Source organism: Sinocyclocheilus anshuiensis, unplaced genomic scaffold (assembly GCF_001515605.1).
Source record: "Sinocyclocheilus anshuiensis isolate Anshui unplaced genomic scaffold, SAMN03320099.WGS_v1.1 scaffold269, whole genome shotgun sequence".
Taxonomy (NCBI): Eukaryota; Metazoa; Chordata; class Actinopteri; order Cypriniformes; family Cyprinidae; genus Sinocyclocheilus; species Sinocyclocheilus anshuiensis.
Genome location: NW_015536474.1, coordinates 1,104,408 through 1,125,649, shown reverse-complemented (window position 1 = coordinate 1,125,649; position 21,242 = coordinate 1,104,408). Strand labels below are relative to the sequence as shown.

The 21,242-nt window shown below is 35.5% G+C and overlaps 2 protein-coding genes across 3 annotated transcripts in view; both read left to right on the top strand.

The window, feature by feature from the left end:
• Positions 1-984: 984 nt before the first annotated feature.
• On the top strand, positions 985-4,134 carry LOC107658092 (cyclin-dependent kinase 2-associated protein 1-like; the record flags this gene model as incomplete). The annotated part of the gene is made up of 4 exons (XM_016446564.1): positions 985-1,153; positions 1,735-1,846; positions 3,284-3,366; positions 3,498-4,134. Coding segments are annotated over 4 exons (432 nt in total), but the record flags the coding sequence as incomplete, so codon positions are not given.
• A 1,068-nt stretch (positions 4,135-5,202) lies between these two features.
• Positions 5,203-21,242, top strand: part of LOC107654866 (M-phase phosphoprotein 9-like) — a 33,600-nt gene continuing 17,560 nt past the window's right edge. For both annotated transcript variants that reach the window (XM_016442276.1, XM_016442197.1), the window contains exons 1-12: positions 5,203-5,288; positions 6,900-7,174; positions 9,853-10,000; positions 10,517-10,606; positions 11,468-11,913; positions 12,512-12,659; positions 13,057-13,129; positions 13,318-13,403; positions 14,308-14,418; positions 14,491-14,906; positions 17,814-17,963; positions 18,976-19,063. In XM_016442276.1, coding sequence (XP_016297762.1) covers positions 6,936-7,174; positions 9,853-10,000; positions 10,517-10,606; positions 11,468-11,913; positions 12,512-12,659; positions 13,057-13,129; positions 13,318-13,403; positions 14,308-14,418; positions 14,491-14,906; positions 17,814-17,963; positions 18,976-19,063 — 1,995 coding nt within the window. In that variant the 5' untranslated portion in view covers positions 5,203-5,288; positions 6,900-6,935. The remainder of the gene's footprint in view (positions 5,289-6,899; positions 7,175-9,852; positions 10,001-10,516; positions 10,607-11,467; positions 11,914-12,511; positions 12,660-13,056; positions 13,130-13,317; positions 13,404-14,307; positions 14,419-14,490; positions 14,907-17,813; positions 17,964-18,975; positions 19,064-21,242) is intronic.

The window sequence follows — 21,242 nt, the reverse complement described above, 5'->3', positions numbered from 1 at the left end:
TTTTTGCTGAATTGTAGATGCCGCAGCACTCTAAAGACAATTTCATTCATCCTTGCACGAGTTGCACTACTGATCTGTTGTACAAAGAATCTATGGAAAAATGGAACTGACTGCAAGAACTCTACCTCTTGCATATGACCAATAAATCTTGTGGATTACCTCGATTTCAAAATGTCTTTACTTTAGGGGAACCACTTCTTTTTTGCATTCATAATGTGTATTCAACTTTATTTTTCAGCGTGGTGAGGAATGAACGAGAAGGAAACTGTAGTAGGTAAACCTGAAATCGGTTATTTTCATTATCCGGTTGCATTTAGAAAGAAAATGTATAAATGTAGTTCTGAAAGTCGGATGAGTGCATGTAAAATAACACGTTTATTTCAGTATACATAATGTAAAAATTTTTTAAATAATAATCCACTTTAAATCTAATTAAACAAGATTTGTTCTCAGTTAAATTCTTTTGGAATCTGATCATCCCGCTTGATTCAAGTATTTAGTTCTTAAATTGCAAAGGTTAGATCTTAGGGGATCATTTAAAATTTTATCTATGATCATATTTCATTGCCAAAAAAAAAAATAAATCCTTTTCATTTCCCCCCATTTTTTTTTAAAGTGTATTTTTATTGAAACTGGCAAAAAAAAAATCTACAAGTAAAACCTATTCAAAAGGTTTAAATTAATCTATGATCATATTTCATTGCCAAAAAAAAAAAAATCCTTTTCATTTCCCCCCATTTTTTTAAAAGTAAAAGTGTATTTTTATTGAAACTGGCAAAAAAAAATCTTACAAGTAAAACCTATTCAAAAGGTTTAAATCTTCGTGTTAACGAGCAGTATTTTTTATTATTATTATTAATGATTTTGTAACTTCTCCAGTTGTCACTGTGATGATAGACAACGCTGGTTATTTTTTTTCATTAATTCTGTGTTAATTGTCCGAGTTCTTTGTGATGATGATGGACAGCAGTGTGGGTGTCATGAGGAGTGACGCGGCCATATTTGCCGGTGCTCCGCTGTAAACAAAAAGTGTCTGAGACGGACGCTCCGCTGATTTTAGGGACAATTTTATTTCTCTCATTTATTATCTCTTCAGGTATGTCTTACAAACCCAATCTCCATCAGCACCTTCCGGGAACTTCTGGGAACCAAGGTATGCCGAAAAAGCGTGGAAAACTCTTGGTCTTGAGTGTATTTGGTCGAATGTAAGAATTGGCGTGAGAAAGAATACCTGGGGAAAAGCCGTGTGTAGTTTTGTCCAGTCTGATCGCTACAGGGTCAGATCCTTCACATCCGCCATTATTACTAGTGAAAAAAACGCATTCCTCGCCTTCGCTAGGGCTAAATATCGGCGTGAGGTACATGTTCGGGTTCTTCCCGAAGGGTCCGCGTCGCGCCGTGGCCGGATGGGTTTGCGTGGAGGCCGCTAGATTGTGATAAAAATGAATCCTTTTAGCGGCTAAGATCAAGCCCGTGCCGTTTCCTCCATGATTGTCTCTTGGGCTGTTGATTGATTGGATTCAGACGTGCCGTTTTATTGCTCTTTGGGGATACCTAGTGGCGGAGGGTGGTATTGCATAGAACGAAGGCCGGGGCTAGTTGTCACAAGGGTAACTGAGACTTTGAGACAAAAGATCAGTTGCACAAATGCACGTCTGTCTTGAAATAATGTATTTGCGTAAATCATAAGTTGTTGTATCACACAGTTAAGGATGTGTATTGTTGCTTTAACAGGAAACATTCCCTCTCCGTCTTCAATGGCAACGATACAGTCATACAAGCCATTTCTAAATGACTTTGGGCCGCCTTCGTTGGGATTCCCACAGGTAGGTTTCATGTTATTATAGTTAACTAACACTTAAAAAAAAAACAAAAAAAACAACAACTTAAAAATAAAAAAATACCTTTCATGTATTTAATTTCAGCTTGTTGCCAAGGCAACCTTTCTCATTTTTATTTAGTTTAACTTGATGTACTAAAATAACAAAAACTAAACCTGACATAAAAAAACTATGTAGATATATCAAAAAGAAAATTGCACCAAAAAATAAAAAAAAATATTAAAGTGAAAACATTAAAACAAACAACAAAATTACTAAAACTCTATTAAAGTAAAAATGAATTCAAAATATTAATACAAACTATATTTATTTAGTTTTAATTTGACAATAACTAAAACAAAAAGCAATGTAGACATATTATAAAATACTAATAAAAAGCAAAAACTAATTCAAGTTCAAAATATTAATAAAACTGTATTCATTTAGTTGATGTACTAAAATAAAAAATAAAATATCAAACTTGATGTACTGAAATAACAAAAAATAAAATAAAAATTACATATTAAAAAAACAAACTAATAAAAATGACAAAAACAATAAAATTACTAAAACTTTAAAATGAAAAGGAAACCGAAAATAAAGTATAAATGAACTTGATATACTAAAATAACTAAAACAAAAACTATAGACATTGAACTAATAAATATGACAATATATTAATAACTAAAATACTGTCATATTTATACTAAAAACTAGTAAATATGACAAAACACAACAAAATTACAAAAATATTAAAGGCACAATATGTAAGTTTTCGCCGCTAGAGGGCGCATATTCAAAATAAACAAATAGACAAAGGCGTAGTTTGATGACGGCGTGACTGAGTGTGGAATCATGGGAGTTGTGGTCTTCATCCCCACAGCCGATGCAATCCGACGGGACTCGGGCAGAAATCATGTTCATGGATGAGCTAATGATTTATTAACGTAGTAGAATGAAGCAGGGTGAGGCTGAAAGCTGTCAAAGCGAAACGAGGCCGCTGAACGAACGTGACACACGGCTCGAAAGCAGCGGAGCTTTTATTATGCCACAGTCGACCGCTTCTGCTCCTTCCGGTCGTGCGTATGTGGGGTAAAGCAGCGCTGTTTTATCATACTAGATACATTTGAAAGTTCTGTTATAATGCTACTCTGTGCGGTCGTCACCGGTCTATTAAAACGCACAACATATTAAAGCGTCTTTGCTGTTTCCATGTTTTCGGAAATCGAGGGGCTATGATGTCATTGGCAGGCGACACAATGACACTATTTCACTAGTCACTAGTTAAAATTGCTTATTTCTCTGGATTTAAACATTCTTCGAAACATTTGGGATAATGTAAGTACACAAGTCAGCAAAATATATAACACTGTTCTAGTGGTTTTTGGATATTTTAATTAAAAAATCTTACATATTGTGACTTTAACATGTAAACTGGAAAAATAAATGTACTCATTTTTTTTTTTCGCCATCATTGAAGAACTTGGGAAAGAAATAAGGCCAACATATGCAGGGAGTAAAAGCGCCATGGAGCGACTTAAAAGAGGTTTGTGGACATGATCAAAGACAAAATATATAAATCTACTTATATAATTTTTTGTTATCAAATGTACTCATATTAAGCTCAAATAATGCGTCTTGGAAACTGATTTCTGTCATTTTCTGTGTGTGCTGTAGGTATCATTCATGCCAGAGGGCTTGTTCGGGAGTGTCTGGCAGAGACAGAGAGAAACGCCAGATCCTAGCGCCGCCTCCTGCGTTCTCTCCATACGGCTGAAAGAACTGTCACACGGGAGTCATGCATGCCTCTCCTTTGAGGGGATAAAACAATCAAAAAAAGGAGTTGCGCTTTTCATCTGCGGTTTGGAGGGAATAAGGCACCATTCAGAGAATATGTCTTCTGATTTATAAATGCAAGAGATCCGGAACTGTTGCCATCTGAGTTTTTTTTTATACATTTCATTTTCTTTGACCACATAGTATCTTTAAGAACAAATAAGCAAAAATGCATGCAACCGGATGAAAGGTCCCACAGTAGAATCTGCATGGCTTTTACAGGTTAGACTAGGTTTGTGCTTTTAGAAATAGGTCTCAGGATAAGGTAAAGTATTTTTTCTTTGGACGCACTAATGGATAGGTGAGTTTTCTTTTATTCGGGGAGATACTGAAAAGTATTCTAGTGATGCCATTACTTTCGTCTTTAACTGTATTTATTACCTTGTGTAATACAATGTATTTTCATGTAAAGACAAAAAAGGTCACTCTTTGGAATTTTGTATATCTGTCAATAAATATGACATTCATTGTGTATGAACCACTTTTGTTTATTGTTTCGCAATATTGCTAACCTTACATAAATTTACCACAGTAAGAATATTTTCCACTAAAATATCAGACTTACTACAGTTGTTAGTACAATAAAACTGGGAACCAAAATAAAATACATACTGTACATCAAAAGAAAAAGATTTCTATATTTTTGAAGAAGAAACCATATTTATTTATTATGAAACAATGGTCACCATGTTTATTATTTAAGGCTATACTGTGTAATAATAGCTTTGCATGTTTTAAAATTAAAATAATGCCATAATATAGTTTATAATTGCAAATGAACTAATTGACTTTTGTAAATTACTTATTGCCTTGTGAATTGTTTATCCGGAAGTAAAATAATGACAATTAAAAAAATGAGTTATATTTTATAAAAATGATAATTTTAAGAAGATTTTAGATCCATAGGAAATTGTGAAAATATTTTCATTACAATCAAGCACTTTTGTTTAATTGTAAATTAAAGCACTAATGTTAAATGTTTTTTTTTTTTTAATTCGAATTATTCTCAAGTTTTTCAGGAAATAAAAAAAAAAAAAATACCACAATAATGCAGTTATTTTATTGTATTAGTACAAAAGAAAATAATACAAAAAATATAATATTTCTATATTGTTTAGTTATTTATTTATTTCACATTATGTTCATTAAATTTTGGGTAAAATATATAAAATACTTAATAATAAATTTGTTCCACAAAAGCTCAATTTTCTTTAAGGAAAATAAATTCTTATTTTTTTTTTTATTGACTGAAATACAACCTAAGCATTTCCTTTTGTTATTATTATTATTATTATTATTATTTATGTTTTATTTTTTCCAAAGTATTTCTTCGGAGCACACAAGCCGATAAGCGGCGGGCTTACACAAAAGAGAACCAATCAGAACCTCTGTTGTGCCCTTAAAATGCGCAGAATCCTGTGAAGGAGCCAATCACAGAGCCCAAAGTGACGTTGACTATTTGTGCTGGCCAATCAAGTGACGCCTTTCGAACTCAATCGACCAATGGCGTTTCGCGGCGCAGTGTGTCGTCGTCGGTTAGAACGTTAGAAGGTTGAGCGAGGAGCAGTCAGTCAGATGAAGAGAAAGAGACAGTGTCAAAATGGGAGAACAAGTGATGATAAAAAGTAACAAGTAAGTGAAGCGGTACTTGGGGGTTATTGTCATGGTAAATGTGTCAGCGCTTGTGTTTGGAGCGAGGGGATGCAGCTGCAGAGGTGATGCGTGCTGTGTGTGTGTGGTGTGTGTGTGTGTGTGTGTGTGTGTGCGTGCGTGTGTGTGTGTGTGTGTGAGGAAGCGCCATAGCGAGTCTGTGTTTTGCTGCATGTTCACATCTATGAGCCTGCTTGACATCTATTAAATAACTATGCGATAAAACACACCACCGGCTGGGTTTGTAGGTCGCCAGATTAGCTTTGCGTTGTTTACTGATCTGACGATTAAATGTGAGTGCTTCTGGCTTTATCGGCTCTTATAACTTGCTGTTGATCTCCATCCAAGTTCATAGCAATGAATGGCATTTGTTGTGTGAATATATCTGTTGTTGTCCGACTGCATGTAAACAAGGAATTTACCAGATGTGCCCATGATGTCCTGACAGTCTGACAGCTGGGTCTTTGTTTATGCCTTAGCTGGTCATTAAAAAAAAGGATAATATGCTTTAATCTTCTTTTCTTAGTTTAAGTTTTGATAATTATCCTTTATAACATCATTGTAATGTAGCTCAAACTCCTGATTCTGTAGATTTCATCTCCTGCTTGTGTTATGTGATTATGTGTATTAATGTGAAATAAATAGTAAAAACCCTTGTAAGAAGTGTGCTTAATTGTACTGAGTGAATGTGCACTTGTAATGTACTTCAAATCTTAAAAGTATATTTCTAAAAACTGTACTTGCAGATTATATATTAATGAAATAAAAGGCCACTTAAGTGCACTTAAAGAGAGGCACTCATGACTGTTTCTGAACACACTTAAGCACACTTTGCAATATTGTCATATTAAAGTTTTACCTTTTAAATCATAGTGTTTTAATAATCTTTTGTCTTTTTGATTTATTTTGATGTGTTGACTAACATGCATAGTAGTTGATTATAATTTTGACTGTAGCGTGTAATTCCAACTTAATTATTACAAATTTGTAATTACAAATAGATTTAAATATGTGACAAGTGTCAAAATGACATGAAAAATGACAAATTTAAGGTTACCAATAAATACTTGTCAGTACGTTCAGCAGTACACTTTAACCATATTTCAAAGACAATATTAGCAATTATGAAATTACATATAAGGATGTACGTAAGTCCTACCTAAGTATGTTAAAAAGCTTTCTAAAGTAAACTAATTGCATTTAATATAAATGTAAACTATAACACATTTTCATTTAATTGCAAATAACAAATTTCACTTAAGTATTTTTTTGATGCATGTTTTCTCAGCATCATGACTTTAGGTTCAAATATTTTTGAATGTATAAGAACAAATAGGTTACCATTTCTATTATTTTTAATAATTACCCATGTTTTTTTTGCAATTTAATATGAGCTCAAACATATGCATAGGTAAATAATTCTGAACGTAACTATTGAATTTATTTTCTTGGATAGTTGGCTTATTGGTTAAATATTTGAGTTGGTAATTGGAATGATGCAGGTTTGAGCCCTAGTTAGTAAGTGTTTACTTTTATGAAATATTTGTTGGTTTGATGTTGATCCCGTTATACTCTGTTTATTTTTTAAAACAGCGCTCACACACGTTCTCTGTCCACGACTGTTTAAGCATGTCCACAGATGACAGCATCTCTGAGGATGTGTCCAGCTCTGTGGCCTTGAGCCACGACCAGATCAGTGCCAATGGTGGGAAGGAGAGCGAGGCGTCCATCGTCTCCTCTGAGGACACCGTATCGGGTCTCCCCGAAGAGGAGCGCTCCGCGTCCCACCCTGAGGGCTTCCTTCAGACCACAGAAGGGGAAAACAGACCCTCCAACACACCAGCATGCAACATTTCGAACAAAATAAGGTCTGTTTTATCATGTGATGTCTTTAGTGCATTGTTTCTGTCTTCACAAAGAGGCTGTCAATAAGCTGCTTTAAATCCACAACAACAACTCTAAGGCTTGAAACATACGCTGTGCATTTGGCTTGATTTTAAAGGGATAGTTCACCCAAAAATGAAAAACCTCAAGTTGTTGCAAACCTGTATGAAGTTATTTTTCTTCTGCTGAACACATAAGAAGATATTATGAAGAATGTTGCTAACCAAACAGTTGATGGTAGCCATCGACTTCCATAGTTCTTTTTTTTCCCCATACTATTGAAGTCAATGGGGACCAGCAACCGTTCGGTTACACACATTCTTCAAAATAACCTCTTTTGCATTCAACTAGAAGAAAATCATACTGGAACAACTTGAAGTAAGTGAGTAAATGATGAAAACATTTTCATTTTTTGGAGAACTGTACCTTTAAGGCTGCATGATTTGGGGAAATAAATACATATGTGCTTTTATTGTTATAAATATATTTTAAAAACTTTTTTTATTATTATTTTGATATACTTTGTGATTGAAATGTAAAATGCCGTTTTTTTTTAAATAAAGAGCTCCAGGTTTGTTGTAAATGTTTGTAGCACAATTTTATTTTAGCTTTATTTTAAAATGTAATTATATATGACTATAAAATAATAATAATTATGATTATTTTTATCATGATTATTATAATCTACAAGGTAAAAATATGAAGCAAAATAATAAATATTACTTTTGTAATAATGTTTCACAGTAAAATAAAAAAAAAAGCTTATTTAAACAATTATATAATAAATGGTGTATGTTACAGTACAAATGTACAAAGGCTGTCTAAATTTCTAAATTAAAATATTAACAGCAAGCTTTTATTTTGGTTGAAAACTTCTGGGAGATTAAAAGCTTATCTTTTACTGAACGCAGATTTATAAACTATTTTTCAGTTTATATTGGTGGTTGACCGACATGGGTTTTTTGACAGCCGATGCCGATATCTTGGAAAGCAGGGTGGCCGATGGCCGATATAATTGTATTTATTTTAATTTATATTTAAGAAATTAGAAATAATTTCAAAATGGATTAAAAATAATTGTGTAAAATAAACATACTTATACTTTAGAATACAAAGAATTTTCACAAATAAATAAATATTTAATAAAAAAATCTAATTAAAAAGGAAGTAAACACTGTAACCAACAGGGCACTCAGTATTCTGGGAAGTTTGTGTGCATTGGGAATCATTTATTTATTTATTTTTTTCAAATAAAGCCAAAGGAACTCTCATTTTACATACAGCACGCAATGAAAATGACACGAATATGACAGTGGGCAAATGCATAAAGCGCAGCATAATTTGAAATTACTAGTTTAAAATTTGTCGATCGCTCGTTTCCAGTCAAGCAGAACTCTCCTCCTGTCCGTATTCAATTCGCACGGACCATAGGACCGACCGTCAATTAAAAAGGAAGTAAACACTGTAACCAACAGGGCACTCAGTATTCTGGGAAGTTTATGTGCATTGGGAATCATTTATTTATTTATTTTTTTCAAATAAAGCCAAGGGAACTCTCATTTTACATACAGCACGCAATGAAAATGACACGAATATGACAGTGGGCAAATGCATAAAGCGCAGCATAATTTGAAATTACTAGTTTAAAATTTGTCGATCGCTCGTTTCCAGTCAAGCAGAACTCTCCTCCTGTCCGTATTCAATTCGCACGGACCATAGGACCGACCGTCACAGAACACGCGATCATGCAGGTCACATGCACACTTCACAAGATCTCAACTAGATTCGACTAAGTCTGCAAGGTTTGTGAAATTAAATGTTCATTAGTCATTCAAAGATTTGTTTAAATTATATAAATGCGTATTTGCTGAATGCTGACGGCAAATGAGAAAGTATTATAAAGTTTGCCTTTCTGTTACTAATAATATTAAAGCAATTGTTATAATACTTTTTGTATACATTTTAATTCCTTTCTTTAACAGTTCTATCTGATTATTAGATAGAGTTCTATCCATATTAGACCGAACTGAACGACGACAGCGAACAAGAGGGAGAATGTGAGCGGTGTGCGCTCAGGCGCTGCCGTTCTCAGCGCCGTCAAAATAAAAGTCCCGCCTCGAACACATCGGCCAAACAGAAAAATTTATCGGCCGATGCCGATATTTGAAAAATGCCAAATATCGGCCGATATATCGGCCTTGGCGATGTATCGGTCGACCACTAGTTTATATTTCAATTAATCTCTTAGTCCTACTTGATATCATGCGTTGTTGCATTCAGAAATCCCTGCTTTTTTATTTTTGTCTACATACTCAGAGGTGTGATGGACATCCCACAATGCAGCTGCTTCCTGACATCACAAATGAGATAATTTAGAAGTTTCCTGAGGCCTGAAGTGGGCATGAAATGAAAATTCACCCTATCTATTTAACGAATGCTTATTTTAGATATTATTAGTGATGCACTGAAATTACATTTTCACAGAAGCCAACATTTTCACAAAACCAAAGTTTCTATTTAGCTGAAAGCTGAACCAAAAATAAGGTTTGTGATGTTTTTGTCTTTACAAAGATGTTGCCGATAAGCTGTTTTAAATCCACAATAAGCCCTGAGGGTTGATGTGACTTATAATCAGTCTTTGTTCTCGTGTCACATGCTTTAGGAGTCTGTGTCTTCGCACCGAGGAGGAGTTCAGCTCAGGGAGAAGTTTGCCCTTCATCAACCCCAGCTCCATAGAGACGCTCAGAGCTTTGGTCCAGGAGATCCAGAGCAGCGGCGAGACCGACCCTGAGATCTGGAAGAACTGTGAGGTGCGCAGATGCCTGAAACCACGCTGTCCATTCCCTCATGCATCACGGCCCAGGTTTCTGGGCCATCGTCTGGGATCTCCCATAGGAGTCGAGACAGCAGGAGCCACGCTCTGAGCTGTGGAGAACATCCCACAATGCAGCTGATCCCTGGCATCACAAATGAGATCATTTAGAGTTGTCTTGAGGGCTTTAAAGTTGTCATGAAATTAAAATTCACCCTATCTATTTTTTTTTTATTAATATTAATGTTGATGCACCAAAATGATTTTTTTTTACCACAACTGTATATTTTATAGATTTTTAAAAATATTTTCAGATTAACTTTTAAAAGATATAATTCTTATTTTACTCCAATTTGTAAAGTTTACTAGCTGTGAAACTACTAGCCCATCTCACCTAAACACACCAATTTATCTGTCTTAGCATTTCCTTCAAGTCATTGAATCCAGACAATCTGTAATTTTTTTTTCTCTTACATACTGACATATTGACAGTGTTTTTCCCTCATTCAAACAGGGCCGGTGGCTTCATCTCTTTCAGTTGGTGGAAAAGCAATATCAAGAGCAAATCCTTGCTCAGCAGGAGCAGTACCAGTGCCAAATACAGGTATGTTTTCCTAAAGGAACCTGTCTGGACCGTTACCAAGTTACTGTTCATGTTGCAGAGAGTTGAAGTGTTGTGCTTTGTATCTGATGCAGTCAAGGTGCTTCATTGTGTTTAATCTGGTTGTGCCAGTCTAAAGCTTAAAACATACATTGTGCAATTAAGTGAATTCACATGCATCTAGTTACACAAACTTGATGTCAGGGCTGCATGATTTGGGGAATTAAATCTAAGTATCTAAGTGCCATCCCATCCATCCATCCATCCAGTTTAGAAATTATTTGAGGTCTGCTGTGATTTTTAAGCATAATGTGTGCTTTATTTGATTTGAAAGTATTATTATTATTTTTTTCTTTATGATAACTAATAAAAATAATGTAATTGTGAAATTGCTATTTACATATAACAAAATAATAAATATTACTTTTGTAACAATACTATTTCACAATAAAATAAAAAATTATTACTTAAGGAAAAATAATATAATAATATTAATGTTACATTTATTTGACAGTACAACTGTAAAATTACAATATTACGCATTTCTGTATTCAGAAATCTTTTTTTTTTTAATACAGCATTTTGCTAAGTAGGTTAGTTAAAATTGAGCAAACTAACTGTATAACACATTAGGTTTATATTCATAGACACAACTCTATGAATTCAGTAATGACTACTGCTACAGTGATGCAAGACAGCATGTTAACTGTGCTTTCAATATATTGACATCATGCTTGCAATTTGCATTTGTGTACTTTTGTACAGTGTGTTTCTGGCCTCAATCTGGGAGAAATTATTAATATCCTAACTAACTTAATAAATTTGTTTAATTCTGTCTTGATGGTCTTGCATGCTTTCTTCCAGCTCATACAGGATGAAATTAAGGCATTAGTGCAGTTACAGAACCGCCAAATCAGCACACAGACTCACTCTCTGGAGCCCAGTAAGAGCCCCAAGCCTCTAGAGGACCCGGTGGAGAACACCTTTACGCTGTCAGCTCCAGGACCTCTGTCGCCCCCCCAGCTCACCGTTCACCCTCAGGAGAGCTCGGAGGAGGGGATGGTTACTGTGCTGAGCAGCGGGTATGGGACTCTTTCCACCTGGGAGCATGGGTTAGATACAGGGCGGCCCAGTTCCACAGAGGGGAGGGACGAGGCGCTGTGGTCCCCGAACCAGCAGGACGGGAGTCTCACACCATCACCTATACCTCTCGCAAGCCCTCTGGGCCAGAACCCGCTGAGCAGAACCAATGACAAGCTCCAGACGGCAGTTGCACTTGATGTGCTGACTGATAAACAGAGAGTAATAAGGTAGAGTTACAGATGGTTAGGTATGATTGTAGTCAATACCACTGATGAAAGTAAATGAATGCGACCAAAAATGAAATGTATATTTGTCTAAAACTAATTTCAAAGATTTATATGAGCTTTTAGATCATTTTTAAGATCATGAGAAATTCAATCAAATGTGTTTAAAGTTCATATTCAAATTTTAAAATTCAAATTCTAAAATTTTACTAAGAGTAAAAGCTAATTCAAAATATGAATTTAAAAACAAATTGCCTTGGCAGCTCACTGAAATATGTTTAAGTTGAATTACTAAAATTACTAACTAAAATTAAACTAAAACTGAAATAGAATTTAACTGTGGTAATTGTAATTTATATTATAACAATAATTAAATTAATAATAATAATAATAATAAATAATCACAACCATTTAGAAATATTTGTAAAAAAACAAAAACTAATAAAACATGACAAAGCACACAGCAATATTACTAAAAGTAAACTCAAGTTAAAGTAATAGTAGTATAAAAGCACTGAAATAACACTGGTTATAATGAACGCTGTTGAATCATTTTGATCACATTAAGAGATCCAGCTGTTTTGTGTTATATGTTGTGTAGTCAACCACTGACCTCCTGGGCCCAAAGGCAAAAACACAGGCAGAAAAAGAGCCGAACGACACCAAACCGGACGTCACATGTGGAGGAGCGGGACAGGAGCACAGCAGGAGCAGGATCTCCTAAGGAGCACACAGATCACTTACCTGATGTAAGCACTTACTAATATTGAATACTTTTTTTTTTTTTTTGATGAACAGCGGGGATCTTTATATATAATAACAAAGCATATTTTTTTACCAATTCAAGCAGTAAACTCTTTCAAATGTCATTCCATCTTTTCTACTGTAAAATATCTTTTACAATATTGGTATCATGCCAGTTTATAAATTGAAATGCAGAAAATGTCAGATTTATAACTGGTCAACATTTCTGTCATGCATCTCGGATAAAGTAAACCGTTTGAATTGTGCATCATTTGCTGTTTCAGAGATAAGATGAAGCATCACTGTTCAGCTTATTACTGTGAATGTTCCTAGAAGCCTCTGTATGCGTTTAAAACTTCTTTCTGAGTATAATAGTCTTTTGTTTTCTGGCTTTTTCCTCAGCGTGGATGCAGCACAGCCTCCATGAATCCATTGCCTCTAAAGAGAAGTGACAGTCTGGTGTCTGAAGCCTCAGGTAACAAATTTCACTAAGAATCAAGCTCCGCTGTCTGTTCAACAGCACACAGGAGAGATGCAATGGTGATTGTAGGATTCTTTTAATGTTACATTTGAAGAGGTTTTGAATAAGGGCTTTAGATTGATGTAATTTCTGATTATTGTGAAATTGCTATGCACATACTCATATTCCCTTTGATTTTCCAGGCCTGTCTTACTGGAAACTGGATGAGAGTGAGTTATACCGCCCTCTACCTGACAACTTTGAAAGTGCTTCCTTTTTCCTAATGCAGGTAAACTTTTATTCACTTAGTCTCTAGGAGAAACTAACTAAAAAGCAGCAATGTTATTATCCTAACTGCATCAAAACGATAGCTTTTCCAGTTACTAGCTATGTTTTCCAGTGAGTAGTAGAGTAATGTGACAGAATCGTATAAATCACATGAATAAATCCTAAAATATTTGTATTTATTTTTTATTCGTTCACTGTCACTTTGCATTTCATGTAGAACTACAATTGCTTTACAAATGTAGAACTACAAGTTTTGGTTAGTTTTACTTGTTTTAAGTTACAGTATAGTATGATGTAGTGAGAATATGGAGCTAATACTCAAGGTGATTATGCTGACATTTATATGGGCAAAAAGTAAGATAAAATTCTGATTCTGAAATTCTCCAATAATATTTCTGAGATTTCTATGCCTAGTTTTATGATCAAAGCTCTGTAATTTCAAAACATATAATGAACAACAATGTAACATTTCTCAAAAGCTTGAATCATATTTCTCAATTATATTTGATACTCATATTTGAACATGATTTTTCTGAAAAATGATGTATGGATAATTAAGTAAACCCAAGTTGCTTCGGTCCAGTAAGTGTTCACCTTGAAATATTACTAACAATATAAAAGTTATTCTTAAGTTTACTCTATAAAATTCAGTAAAGATTTCACAGGAAAAAGATACGTAAACCATTTACAATCATACTAAATTGATACAATCATACTAAGCAGTTGCTTAAGAGTATAAACTATCAATCAGATGACAGAAGTCATGTTGTAGATTGTGTGTAACAGGCTTTTCAGAGAAGTTTTGATCATTTAAAGGCCTTAAATTTGCATAGCAAATATGATACAGCAGGCTTTATGGGGTTAAATAAAAACTGATGAACAAGTTGTTGTTCTGTGGCACACAGACTCCAGATGAGAACCGTCTGTCCCTGCGGGAGATCTACCAAAGCAAGAGAGCAGATCCCAAAGGCCACGAATGGGACTCCTTAATCAACTCATCCACCTCGTCTCCTCAGGTCAGAGCAGAGCCAATTAACACAAGAATTAATTAAGGAGCAGAACGTCTCAACTGTTGCTCCCTCACCCAGGTGTTGACTCTGGACTCCATGGTGCATGTGAAGCACTCGGATCGTACGTCAGGCTTCACGTCGCCGTCCCACTTCAGCAGTCCATCTGTGCAGGTCCGGGCCTGTCCCGGCAGCAGCGGTGCGCCCGTCAGTCCCGACTCCATGGCCCTGCGCAGCCACAGTGACACCGACTGCATGTCTAACGCCAGCAGTCTGTCTGCACAGCAGGTGCCCGACCGGACGTCTCCCTCGCTGGTGGCGCTGAGAGCAAACCAGGCCAACAGTGAGGATGAGGGCAGCCACACTGCCACGGTCACAGTACAGCCCAGAGGACTGTCTGCTCAGGACATGTACAAGCCCAACAGAAGCAGCCCCGAGACAGGCAGTGGGAAAATGGAGCAGACGACCTTGCTGGAGGACCCAGTTGTTCTCTCGCTGTAAGAGTCGTGAAAATCCCGCTAAAGTTAACATGAAATGACATTTACAACGTCTGAAAGAAGAAAGTCATATACACCTAGGATGCATCGGGGGTGAGTGAAACAGCCTAATTTTCATTTTTGACTGAACTAACCCTTTAAAGTCAAAAATTATTTTGAAAAGCTTGGTCACAAAAATGCATAACAATCAAACTGGTCATTATTTTTTTTCCCTTCTCTCCCTTTTTTTTTTTAAATAAGAAATTAATACTTTTATTCAGCAGGGATGCATTTAACTGATCAAAAGTGACAGTAAAGACATTTATAATGTTACACAAGATTCTATTTCAAGTTAATGCAGTTCTTTTGATCTTACAAAGTTTGTGATGCATTAAAAAACTACCAACGAAAACAACCATATGGCCTTTATGGGAAGGTTACATCAGCAGACATGTTTTCGGAAGTGGAAAAAGATGGGAAAGTGTTGGAAAAAGTGGACTGACTATTACATTTTTTTTCAAATAATTAATGCAAAATTGCATTTACAAGGCATTTAAGTAGTTGCCTTTTAACTTCCTCACTATCCTTAGACAAACATTGTCTAACACTACCATTCAAAAAATATTTTTTAAAGGTGCTGTATGTAGGATTGACACCGTGTGGTTGAACTAGGTATTGCAATCCAAATTCAAAATATTGGAGATATATCGGCCCCTCCTCCTCAGACTTGACGCACACGCAGGTTGCCAGATTGACGACACCAACAAGAACGGGTGCACTTGACGATGAATGAAATGAAATGCGTTGTGTTTTCCGCCAACTGGCAACCCGGGGTGTCGAAATGCAATTGGGTAAACTGGCAGTGGGCGGGTTTCACAAACCAAAACAGACCGACATTCCAGCCCGGAACACACATTTTCAAAGGAGAATAACTGACTGTAACATTGTTTTCCTTTGCTAAAGTAAGGAAACTTTGCTTCTTTTGATCCTGTAAACAAACGTTGGTTTTCACGAGACTCACCGGCGCATGCGCAACGCTGACCTCATACGTCATGCCCCCGGAACTGCTTCTGTGTACAACTGCTGGCGCAAGCTAGATTCAAGTGATTATTACGTTTTGAATATCGATATTTTTCTTACAAAAACGCATCGATTCGCTACAGGAGGCCTTTGTTCACCCCCCGGAGCCGTGTGAGACACTTTTTTTTTTGTGGAAAGGTGCTTTTTATTTCACGTCTTTTGAACCGAAGGAATGCAACACCCGCTGAGTACAACGATAGAGCTTGAAAGATCAAAGACAATTTTTAATATAACTCCGACTGGATTTGTCTGAAAGAAGAAAGTCATATACACCTAGGATGCATCGGGGGTGAGTGAAACAGCCTAATTTTCATTTTTGACTGAACTAACCCTTTAAAGTCAAAAATTATTTTGAAAAGCTTGGTCACAAAAATGCATAACAATCAAACTGGTCATTATTTTTTTTCCCTTCTCTCCCTTTTTTTTTTTAAATAAGAAATTAATACTTTTATTCAGCAGGGATGCATTTAACTGATCAAAAGTGACAGTAAAGACATTTATAATGTTACACAAGATTCTATTTCAAGTTAATGCAGTTCTTTTGATCTTACAAAGTTTGTGATGCATTAAAAAACTACCAACGAAAACAACCATATGGCCTTTATGGGAAGGTTACATCAGCAGACATGTTTTCGGAAGTGGAAAAAGATGGGAAAGTGTTGGAAAAAGTGGACTGACTATTACATTTTTTTTCAAATAATTAATGCAAAATTGCATTTACAAGGCATTTAAGTAGTTGCCTTTTAACTTCCTCACTATCCTTAGACAAACATTGTCTAACACTACCATTCAAAAAATATTTTTTAAAGGTGCTGTATGTAGGATTGACACCGTGTGGTTGAACTAGGTATTGCAATCCAAATTCAAAATATTGGAGATATATCGGCCCCTCCTCCTCAGACTTGACGCACACGCAGGTTGCCAGATTGACGACACCAACAAGAACGGGTGCACTTGACGATGAATGAAATGAAATGCGTTGTGTTTTCCGCCAACTGGCAACCCGGGGTGTCGAAATGCAATTGGGTAAACTGGCAGTGGGCGGGTTTCACAAACCAAAACAGACCGACATTCCAGCCCGGAACACACATTTTCAAAGGAGAATAACTGACTGTAACATTGTTTTTCAGATAAACAAGTATGTTAACTTAGCATGTTTCTTAAATATCTGCAAAAATATTATGGTATTTTTTTGCTTTAGTGGAGAAAAAAACTTACATACAGCACCTTTAAAGAAATTAATGCAAGAAATTAGTCTTCAAGGATGCATTAAACTGATCAAAAATGACAGTAAAACATTTATAATGTTACAAGTTTTCTGTTTTAAATAAATACTGTTCTTTATAACTTTTTGTTCATCAAAGAATCCTGAAAAGAAATGTATCACTGTTTTCACAAAAATATAAATAAGCACAACTGTTTTCAACATTGACAATAATCAGAAATGTTTCTTGAGCAGCAAATCAGCGTATTAGAATGATTTCTGAAGGATCATGTGACACTGAAGACTGGAGTAATGATGCTGAAAATTCAGCTTTGATCACAGGAATAAATGACATTTTTAAAATACATTCAAATAAAAAAGTTATTTTAAATTGTAACAGTATTTCACAGTATTACTGTTTTCACTGTATTTTTGATCAAATAAATGCAGCCTTGGTGAGCTGAAGAAACTTCTTTCAAAAAGTTAAAAATCTTATGGATCCGAAATTTTTAACTGTGTAGCTGAAGATGCTGATTGATCATATTTTAGTGCTTTACTGAACCTATCCAATGTTATTTGGTATATCCACATATCTGATGTTCTAGTGCTACCACACTAACTTATGGTTTGTCTAATCTTTCTAGAATGAGACAGAACCTGAGAGAGAAACATTCCCGTCACATATCTGATCTCAGAGCGTACTATGAGGCTGAGATCAGTGCCCTGAAGGAGAAACTAGATCTGGTGAATTTGCCTCTTGACATGGAGAAAAGCAACCAAATCTTGCTTGAGAGGTGAGAAACAATACACATGAATTCATACTGTTTCAGATTGTATAATGAAATTTAATAAGAAAAAACACAATATATTGTCAAAATAAATCCATCCAAAATGTAGATGAGTTTGTTTCTTCATAAATTTAGCATTACTTCATTTTCTCACCAATGGATCCTTTGCAGTGAATGGGTGCCGTCAGAATCAGAGTCCAAACAGCTGATAAAGACATCACAATAATCCACAAGCAATCCACACCACTCCATCAATTAACATCTTTTGAAGTAAAAAGCTATGTGTTTGTAGGAAACAAGTCCATCAAGAAGACATTTTAACTTGAAACTGTTGCTTCTGGCCAAATACGAGTTCATAATCCATAATATCGCTTCCTCCAGTAAAAAAAGTCCATCTCCTGTTGTCCTCTCACATCAAAATCCACCCACATATTTGTTTAGAACTGTTTTGGACTGTTTCCGCTTGTAAACAGTGGTTGATCTGTGTATATTTCTCACCTGATTCAAAGAAGACGCCACCGGAGAAAGCAATATTATGGATAGAGGACTCGTATTTTAGTCTAAATAATGTCTTAATGATAAATTAATTTTTTTACAAACATGCAGCTTTTGGCTTCACAATGTTAATTGATGGACTGGAGTCGTGTGGATTATTGTCATGTTTTTATCAGTTGTTTTTTAACATTCAGTCGAGAATATTTATATTCTGGTTAATGAACAGTACTTTTTGTTAACTGTCTTAAGAAGTAATCATTAAAAACGAATTAACTCCATTTTATCATTTTAGCGTATCATCACGTGTCGAACCAAATAGCGAGTGTACAACTTACTAATAGCCAGTAGATCTAATGTGGTATATTGATATATATTTGGCTCTGTCTTCAGCCTGTTGTTTGTCTCTGCGCTCACATCAGCACAGTGACATCTGGTGTCTGGTGTTTAACGCACGATAAACACTCTGTCATCGGCGGAGTCCGATGAACTCTGACTGATTGTGTCTTTGATCATCGTTTGGCAGATGTCAGCACCTGGAACGAGCGTTAACGGAGGCGAGCACACACATCCGAGAGCTGGAGATCAAAAACCACCTCTTGGAGAGACAGCTGGTACGAGTCACCGCCTCCTTCTAAAACAGGAAATACATGAGTGGCTTGTGTACGAGAGACTCGTATGTTGACATGGCAATTGTGCTTGTAGTCAGCAAAATTGTATAAATTATATACAAGCACTTTAAAGGGGTTGTGTCACTGAAACAGGGTTTTGTACTTTGTAAACATTTCACTTTCACAACTCAAAGCTATCCGGAACGTTTACTGTGTACCTAGCAACTGTATAGCAATGACCTAGCAACCACCCAGAATACCCTAGAAACACCCTGGGAACCACTTAGAACATCCTAGCAACCTCTAGCTCAACATCTATTCAGTAATTAGAGTGAAGAATATCAGGATAGGTTAGTATGGAAGTTGAAATGTCTTTTTATAACATAATTATGACTTTTTATCTCATAATTGAAACTTTTAATCTCGTAATTATGTTGTAGTTACTCAATTTTGACTTTGTCATAATTGACCTATCGGTAAGCCCCGCCCCCCTTAGTTACTGTTGCTCACTCGGACAAACAAACGGAGCTGCTCACTGTCTTACAATGACAGCTGTCAGTGAAAACCTTCTTCCGAGGTGTTTCTGATCAATTTGGGACACAGATGGACCTTCAAGTGGGACTTAAATATGCCATGGAGGGATATATAAAGGATATTAAAATAAATATGTAAAAATACAGATCACAATGCAAAATTTATATATATTATATATGGTCGTCACGATCGCAATGACAACATCCCGGATCAACACCGTTCATATACCGCAGAGTAAGATTAAATTAATTTACATTTAACCAGATTAATTTGGAGAGGCACTCTAATATAGACCTTCGTTTATGTGTTTTGACTTTCGCTGCACGGTACATGACGTGAGAACAGTTCGCTATTAAGGTTTGTACGTTAGCATGGACTCACTAACTTTAACGCTAATGTTAGCTAGTTTTAGCCAGAGATACCTCACTGAAGCACAAGATGACATTAACGTTCTGCTTGAGCAGATGAAAAGTGTAACTTAATGAGAGTATGACAACCAGAAAATGAACGTTTTCATCTTCATTGTGATAGGGGTTGAATGCTTAGGGACATTTTACTCTGTTTTGGTTGGATTTAGAAAATGGAATAAAATAAATTCTATTGCCTATCCTCTCAGGATACCTGGAATTAGTGTTACAAGTACCCTAGGCACATCGTTTTTTTCCATTTTTGTAGCATAAACACCATTAAACCGATGCGAGCTTCGGATCTTCCAATGTTTCTCTATGGTGCTGAAACCTAAAGATGTCCGAGTTCCCCGTGCAACTGATACTCGACTGCCATTGGCTCATCTGCGTTCGAGGGGAGGGGCTTACCGATAGGTCAAATATGACTTTTTATCTCATAATTTTCTACTTTTTAGTCGTAGTTGCAATTTTTGATGTCAAATTTGACTTTTTGGTATATATATAACTTGTCATAATTATGACTTAAGATCTCATATTTTCATATTTTTACATCTTTCTGATGTCATAATTATGACTTTGTATTTCATAATTTAGATTTTTTTATGACATTGTGACTTTATCTCATATCATTAGTATGACTTTTTAGTTCAATTTTGACCATCACAATTATAACTTTTATGTCATAATTATGATATAGTATCTCAAATATTTTGATGTTTTATAACATAATTATGGCTTCTTATCTCAGTTTTGACTTTTTGCCATAATTATAACTTTGTTTCTAATAATTATGACTCTGCATCTCATAATTTAATTGATTTTGTTATAAGTATGACTTTATCTCAATTTTGACCATCATAATTATGATTTTTTTTTTTCGGCTTTATTGTGATATAGGACAGATCAGACATGACAGGAAGTAAGTTGGAGAGAGAGAAGGGGGCGGGTTCGGGAAAGGTCCTCGAGTCGCGATTCGAACACGGGACGCCCGAAGCGCAGCGGCGCTGTATGTCGGCGTGCTTAATACGTGCTTAATATGATAATTATGACTTTTTAATGCGGGAATTATGACTTAGTATCTCATTTCAAGTTTTTATCTCATAATTGTTACTTTTTACTTTCATCGTTATGCCTTTTTTAATGTGATAATTATGACGTTTTATCTCATAATTATAATTTACCAAAGCATTTTTTGGCGGAAATGGGCTTCCATAGGTTAGCTAATCATAACAGTTAATTTG